The sequence below is a fragment of the Solanum stenotomum genome, chromosome 9 (assembly GCF_019186545.1).
Source record: "Solanum stenotomum isolate F172 chromosome 9, ASM1918654v1, whole genome shotgun sequence".
NCBI classification, from domain to species: Eukaryota; Viridiplantae; Streptophyta; class Magnoliopsida; order Solanales; family Solanaceae; genus Solanum; species Solanum stenotomum.
Window position 1 is genome coordinate 53,232,849 of NC_064290.1, and position 8,503 is coordinate 53,241,351.

Genomic DNA, 8,503 nt, shown 5'->3' on the forward strand with positions numbered 1-8,503 from the left:
AAAATTATTTTAAGTTAAATGTTATAAGAAACAAAAACTTTAATGGTTAGTTAACCTTTGGTGACATCTAGTTCACAAATTTTAAATTTATACGTCTCAACTTTAATGGTTAATTTAATGGTTAAGGGGTTTCAATGTCACCGCGGGAACCCAAGTTTGAACCTTGTGTTCTGTAATATTTTACCCGAATTTTTGCGTCGCTTTTCCCCTTAATTCGTCTTTGTTTAAATTTATTTAGGTATATTCTTTTTAATTTAACCTTTTATTCTTCTTATTTTCATTGTTCATTTTGTTTCTAAAATAATTCTTTTTTAGGTATTAACTTGAAGAAATTCTTTTAAGATGATGAAAAAATTGTTATTGAACTTGACATTGAGGTAAAAAATATTTTAAATAAATAAGGTACATTGCAACAACATCTGATCAGAGTTCATCTTGTTTGAGATGCAACTTAAGGTGAACCCTTGAGAACATTTGTATCTAAATGTTGCTGGACTCTCCAAAAATAATGTCGTACTCCCGTCAGATTCTTTAAAAATGCACTACTTTTTTAAAAAATCCAACACACATCTGTTTATATTTTTGAAGAATCCGAGCAACATAGCTAATAAGTAATAGGTTATAGGGGCGAACCCATCTTGTGTCTTTTGGGTGCTCAAGCACCCATTAATCTTGTATCGAACTATAGATATTTACTTTTAAAAAAATAACAGATTAATGTGGGCCATGTCAGCACATGTTAAGACGGTTGGGCCTGGATTCATAGTCCAACAAAGATAATGTTTTTTTTTTCGAAATTCGTGTCCGTATAGGTATAGGAATAGCGATATTTCTAATTCCACCTAGTTCAAATACTAACTTTCCAATGATGTGAGTTCTTACATTGTAAATCGTGTTAAAGTTATTGAAGATTTCATTGCCTTTCGTTCTATTTGTATATCTTGGCGAATCACCAATATCAAGGACGATTTTGATGTGTTTTCTACCCAAATTCCATTACTTATGCTTGGTGCAAAACATGAAGATGATTCTCGCGAATTTTACTCTCTTTCCAAAAATAAAGTTTCGTGTTTATTTCTCCCCGAAGCTAAAAATGCAGAATGTTTTCCCACAGAGGGATGGCTATTCACTGTTGCAATTACTAGTCGTGATGGAGAGATGAACTTATTGCATCCTTTTTCACCATCATTCATGATGTGATTGCATTCACCAAATATTTTTAGGCTCAAAACTACCCTCCTATCACTTTTTTAGCATGATTCGTTGCTCGTGTCATATTTTTAGTTCTTGTGTTTTATATATTTAGGATTTTCTTCTTGTTTTATTATTATTTTCCGAGCAGAAATGATATTTGACTGGCCAAATGAGAACGAAATTAAGTTTAGATCAAACGAGCAGATTCGTATCATTGTTTAAGACATTTAAAAAAAAGAATCATGTCACTTCACTATCGTATGAGGAAGTTACGGCTCTTTTACCAAAGGCAAGCAACATAAAGAAAATTATTAGTTATTTAGTGCAAAAGACTATTTACTCAGAAAGATCGATACTTTTGATGAAGAGGGTTATTTACATTAGTACCATAAACTCCTTAAAGTGTACTTTTATCAAACATAGCAAACTCCTATTTTCACACCATCTAAAGAAAACCAACAAATTAAAAAAAAAAACTACTTTCTTTTTCTTCTCCAATATACTTTTTGATAAGAGTTAATTGTGGTACTAACTTATAAAAATTTGAAAAGAATTAAGTACCTATGTTCAATTTCTTTTCCTTTTGGATATTTTGCTATTACGAGCCGAGGGTCATCGGAAATAGCATCTCTACCCCATAAAGGTAGGGGTAAGGTTTGTGTACATCGTACCCTTTCCAGACCTCGTTGATATTTCGCTATTATCTTGGACCGGAAAGCTCCATGGCATGTGTGTCATAGTCATCATCCATCATCCCAAACACCGTCAAATGATCATGATCATTGTCATCATATCCAAGAGGCACCATAGATTGTTTAGTCTGAGTTTTGTCACTGTTTTTGGTTAGAGAAAAGCCATCATAGTTATGAGATGCAGCCCATTTTTCAGCAAGGCCATCTCCTTCAAGCATTCGGACCACCTCAGACATCTTGGGACGGTGGGACGGTAGGTATTGAGTACAGAGTATAGCCACTTGTAACATCTCCCCTACATCGATCCTGTCGTAGTTGCTCCCAAGCTCTCTGTCGATGAGAGCTTCGACGTTCTTCTCATGCTGCATTTTCTTAACCTGTAATCAAGCCATACTTGCTATGAAGCAGCAGTTCATGAGAAAATCTAAGCAACACTCTATTTGTTAAAACCTACATTGCTTGAACTCTACAAACATGTTGTTGCATTTGATTCGGATTATCAAAAAATGTACTAGTTTTTTGGAGGATTCGACATGCACCAGTCTATATTTTGAAGAGTCCGACTAACAAAGGTTAAAAAATCACTAAATAAGTGATGTTACTGGAGCTCCATTTTTCACTTTTATTTAAAGGAAATTTTGGTTGCTCGGACTCTTCAAAAATGATTAACGCATGCGTATTGAAGCCTTCAAAAGTAGTGCATTTTTGGAGGCTCCGAGAGGGGTGCAGCAACATTTTTGGAGAGTTCGAGCAACATAGATGAACAAAGAAACATACATACCCATTCAAGTACTGCTCCTTTCTGGTTTACTGTTTTTCCCAATTCAAGAGCTCTCATTCCAGTTATAAGCTCTAACAAGAGGATACCAAATCCAAACACATCCGTTTTCTCGGAAGATTGACCGGTGGAAAGGTACTCTGGTGCAATATGGCCAACTGTTCCACGAACAGCTGTCGTAACGTGAGAGTCAGCATGATCGAGGAGCTTTGCAAGGCCAAAGTCCCCGACAACAGCTTCACAGAAGTCATCTAATAGGACATTTGCTGCCTTCACATCTCTGTGGATTATCTTCGGATCACATTGCTCGTGAAGGTAAAGAAGACCTCTAGCAGCTCCAATAGCAATTCTCTTCCTGGTATTCCAATCTAGTGCTGGTTTTCCTGTCATTGCGAGAAATAGATTAAGAATTTGTACATTCCATCATTTTTTTTATAAGTCTAAGATCATAAGGTTGAATTTGAGAACTTTGATCGAACAAACAAGAATTTCATTAACAAAATACTCCGTTCATTTCAATTTGTTCATCTTACTTCCCTTTTTTGGCAATACTTTAATCCAAACGTCCCATGTGGCATGTTTAAAACCACAAGATTAAAAGACACATTGGTACACTCCGTATCTTTAATTTAAGACTTCAAGATTCAAAAGTCATTATTTACTTTTTTAAACTCCGTGTCAAAATCAGACAAACAACAAAGAAACGAACGGAGTAGAATGTCTAAGGTATGCAATTGGCTGAAAGAGTACACAAGGTGTTTACCTCTAAGTCTTGATGCCACACTGCCATTAGACATGAAAGGATACACGAGAAGTCTCTCGTTTGGGGTAGCACAATAACCAATTAATCTGAGCAAATTTCTATGTACTGCCAAGCTAATTAGCTCCAATTCCGTCCGGAACTGTGATTCTCCAGCAGTTCCACTAATATCTTTCAATCGTTTCACCGCAACCAATGAGCCATCCCCCAACTTTCCACGGTAAACATTGCCAAATCCTCCAGCACCAAGAATGTTCTTGGAGCTGAAACTGTTTGTTGCACGTTGAAGTTCTTTAAATGTGAAGCTTCTGAGATTCCCTAGTCTAACTAGATCCTCCTCTTGCATATCTGGAACAAAAATACGAAACCTAAATAACTTTGAACCGTCATCAAATACACAAAATGCTACTAAGACTCACCATTAATGTTCAGAATAGACTGTTTCCTGTTTTGGTTCCTTTTCCAAATTATGAATCCGAATCCTAAGAGGAAAATAGAGATGAAGCTGATACTAAGTCCCATTGCAATGGCAAGTCTTTTCGAGTTTCGCTTACCTGGTTACAACCGAAAGAAGTTTAAGAATTAAATCGAATTAATGTCTAAACATTGTTGAATCATGAGAAATCTTTTCTAAACTTTTACCGGTGGAATCAATGTCAAACGAAAGGGGCATCAGGTTCACCGATCCAAAGCAAGTCTCAGCAGAGTGATTTCCACATATCAAAGGGTTACCCACAACACTACGAAAACATTAAGAATAAAGAAAAATCACATTTAGAACTTAAACAAGACGATTTCTATGTACAAAAGAACACAATTATAATGTAACATAAGAAGAGTTGGGCAGAGAATCCATACTTGAAAGTTCTCGTAGGAAATTTAGGAATAGGTCCACTCAGATTATTGAAGGACAAGTCCCTGAAAGAATAAGAGGATAACAAAATCAGAACACACTATTTGACGACGAAAACAACAACTACAACAATGCCTCAGTCCATAACAAGTTGGGGTCGGCCATATGAATCCCCACATTCATTTAAGTTTATTGCATATCATCGTCATACTAAATAAAATAAAAGTGAAGAATAAGTTAGAATATAATAAGACCCCTAAACAGAACACATTATTCAACAGCAACGACGCGGACAACGCCTCAGTCTCAACCAAGAAAAAAAGTTGGGGTTGGCAATATGAATAACCACTTTCATTTAAGCTCGTTGCATATCATCGTCATTCTAGATTAAATAAAAGTGAAATATAAGTATAGAATATAATAATAACCCTGAACAGAACACACTATTCATTTCCTTTACACAAAACAGACACACTATTCGACAACAACAACAACGTCTCAATCCCAAACAAGTTCAATATGAATCCCCACTTTCATTTAAGTTCACTGCATATCATCATCATACTAAATAAAATAAAAGTAACAAATAAGTTAAAATACAATAATACCACTGATCAGAACACACTCTTCATTTCCTTTACACAAAAACAGAACACACTATTCGATGACAACAAAAACAACGCCTCAGTTACAAACAAGTTGGGGTCCGCATAATGAATCCCCACATTCATTTAAGTTCATTGCATATCATCGTCATACTAAATAAAATAAAAGTAAAAAATAAGTTAAAATATAATAATAACCCTCATCAGAACACACTATTCATTTCTTTATACAAAAAAACAGAAAACACTATCCGACAACGACAACAACGCCTCAGTCCCAAACAAGTTGGGGTCAACAATATGAATCCCCACTTTCATTTAATCTCATTGCATATCATCGTCATACTAAATAAAATAAAAATGAATAATAAGTTAAAAGATAATAATACCCCTAAACAGAACAAACTATTCAATTTCCTTTAAACAAAAAAAGCTTTTAACATAAGGCTGATTCAAGAAAGTGACTAGATAATTCCAATTCTCAGGACAATCAGACAAAAGAATAAAAACAAAATCAAACAAAAGTCATAGATTTAAAGAAGCAATACTCACAAGAAAGCAAGCTGAGGGACCCTGGCTAAAGAAAGAGGAATAGCACCAGACAAGCTGTTGTTGTTCAACCTTCTACTCCATTACAAGACAAACCCCAGAACAAGACATCAACAAAAAACAAAAACATAATAGTCAAAGAATAAGATAGCACTTAAACATTGTTTACATGAGAAAACAACAATTAAAGGAAAAAGGGTACTCAGAAAAACAAGAGATAATGGTAAAAACCACACTTTGAAGTATCACGATTTCGCACGTTTTCTACCTAAACTATCATGTGTTCACTTTTCCTTCTTAAACCATCACCAACTATTTATCAAAACACGCATCGACTATGAGATGGCGGTGAGATATGTTTTAGGTGATAATTCGTAGCAAACTCGCAAAAACGTAATACTTCATGTGTGTTTTAGACCATTCAACTCTAAAAACATAATCTTGATAATCACACAAAAATGAAAATTTTGAAAGTTTAATACACTTACAGATACTGAAGACTGTTTAATAGACCCAAAGAATCAGGAACATGACCAGAGAAATGGTTATTAGACAGATCCAATGTTTCAAGATTAGGAAGTTTCCCTAGCTCTCTTGGAATATGCCCAGAAATGTTGTTGTTTTGCAATAAACTACACAATTTTCAGCATACAAGAAAATTAACCAAATGTGGTCATCAAAATTTGAAATTACATACAACAAAAACATTCAAAAATTGTCTCTTACACTTGTTTAAGGTTTGTAAGATTTGATATCATCCCAGACAAAACCCCAGATAAACCTTGACTTGGAGCTCCTCTACAAACAAAAACAAAATACTTTCTTAGTTGATAAAACAGTAAAAGTTTCAATCTTTAACAACCAATATTATCATATAGTACCATAAAATTCCAAAAAAAAAAAACACTATTAAACATACAGTGCAATAACAATATTTTCAGAAGAACAACTGATCATAGCCCAACTACAAGGATCAACAGAATCTTCATCCCAATTACTTAAAGCTCCTTTTGGGTCATCCAAACTTCTCCTTATAGCAATCAAAGCTTCCACTATACATCAAAACAAAAGATCAAATTTTGAAAACCAAAAACTGAAAAATAAGCAAATGGGGTTCTTTTTTTTTTGTTTACCTTCATGATTCCTAGCTTCATATGAAAAACAAAGAAAAGGGTAAAACAGAAGCAAAGAGAGAACAAAAATCAAGAAAATGGAAGCCATTGATGATAAAAAAAAAACAAGAAAGTGAAATCAAATGATTCAACACATATATTAAGCAAACCCCATGAATTTATTTAACATTTTGGTTCATATAAATGATTAAAAATTGTGTCTTTTTTCAGTCAAAAACTTTAAAAAAAAAGTGAGAGAGTGTAAAGGAAAAGAAACAGGTTCTTTATCAGTCTGTCTATTTTGTTGGTATTTGTACCAACTCTGTTTCTCCTTTTGCTTTATCTGAGTTTGTTTGTGTTTTTTTTTTCAAATTTTTTTTTACTATTTTTTTTGTACTGTGTTTTTGGTGTAAGAGAATCAGGTGTGGAGATGATATGAAGAAAATCAGTGAAAGTGAGAGGACTCAGAGAGAGGGAAGAGAGATTTTTTTATTTTTTATTTTTTTTGAAGCTCAGAATTTGAGAGTGACAGCAATATGCCTACTGAGAAAAAAAAAGCAATGGACCAATCTCCTCTCTCCCTCTTTAATTTGCGAACGTTCAAGATTTATATTGAGGTTCGATAAAATTTATTTTCAGATTGTCTTTCATTGAGATAAAGGAAGGTGAATTCTATACTCATGAATTAAATTTGAGATATTTGATTAAGAATGGACGAATACTTATGTGGTACACCTTTCTCTTTTCAAGAAGATCAATTTTTTTTTTCCGGACGATATTAGTATTTAGAGGCAGAACAAAGAATTAAAGTTTATGAGTTTGAAATTCTGGTTATTTCGAGTTATTGAGTTTTAAGTTAGTGATTTGTACATATTCAACAGACTTTCTAAGTCAAATATAAGATTTATATTAAAACTATTGAGTTTGATCGAACTCATTATCTATATTCTCGCTCTAGCATTGTTTGTACAAGAGTTCGACATAATTAAAATGATGACGAAAAGTCTCACATTATACATATTAATGAATTTTCTAAGATCAATACAAGTATTAGAGCCAATTAATGAATTATTTAAGATCGATACAAGTATTAGAGTCCGTTTGGATTGACTAGTTTTTGGCTAATTTTTATCATTTCTTGCCTGAAATTTACTTATTTAGAAATAGTTTATAAATTCATCCAAACACTAAAAAGGACTTAAATGTTATTTTGATTTTCTGTTTTTTTTTAAAAAAAATTAAAATAAATCAATCTAAATAGACTCTTAGACTAAAATATTGAGTTCAGTCGAACTCATAACCAATATTCTAGCTTTATTCTAATTTATACTGAAATTCAACTAAATTCAAATTGACACGATAAAGGAGCCCCTATTTTTTTAATCAAAGACGATAACATACTCAAAATTTAAATTTAAAATTCTAATTAAAAATGAATAAATATTTTTCTTCGCTTTTCACCATAATATTTACCATAAAAAGAAAAAATCATTACTTGTTTATTTATAGGAAACAAGTAAAGGGAAAAAGAAGAAAATGTGTGAAGGATTTTTGTGGATTTATTGCAAGAAAAAAGAGAAAACACACTGTTTGGTTCTGCAAGTACTACTATACTACTCTATATATAATTTTGTTCTTTCTGATAGTCTACTAAGAAAAGACTTGACAATAGTATATAATTATTAAACCTATATTTCCTTTTCCAATGTTTAATACTCTTAATTTATTTTATTTATTGTTTCAAGTTTATTTTGAATTTTTGGTGAAACTAATAAATGGTAAGTTGTAACAACCATTATAGTTCATTACTGTAATTTAACTTATTATAGAAAGTTATATACTCCCTCCTTTCCATTTGTTTATCATTTTTAATTTGATACGGAATTTAAAAACTAAAAAAATTATAATTTTAAATTAAATATATATCAAATACTTTTTGATCTTATAATCTAAAACATGT

At 32.5% G+C, this 8,503-nt stretch overlaps 1 protein-coding gene across 1 annotated transcript; it reads right to left on the bottom strand.

The window, feature by feature from the left end:
• Nucleotides 1-1,662: 1,662 nt before the first annotated feature.
• LOC125876993 (probable LRR receptor-like serine/threonine-protein kinase At4g30520) lies at nucleotides 1,663-7,004 on the bottom strand. Its single transcript, XM_049558297.1, has 11 exons — nucleotides 6,565-7,004; nucleotides 6,351-6,483; nucleotides 6,158-6,229; nucleotides 5,920-6,063; nucleotides 5,435-5,506; nucleotides 4,283-4,342; nucleotides 4,067-4,164; nucleotides 3,844-3,978; nucleotides 3,428-3,772; nucleotides 2,668-3,047; nucleotides 1,663-2,263 (listed from the first exon to the last, which is right to left on the bottom strand). The coding sequence occupies exons 1-11, from the start codon at nucleotides 6,650-6,652 to the stop codon at nucleotides 1,895-1,897; spliced, it is 1,896 nt and encodes a 631-aa protein (XP_049414254.1). The 5' UTR covers nucleotides 6,653-7,004; the 3' UTR covers nucleotides 1,663-1,894.
• Nucleotides 7,005-8,503: the final 1,499 nt, after the last annotated feature.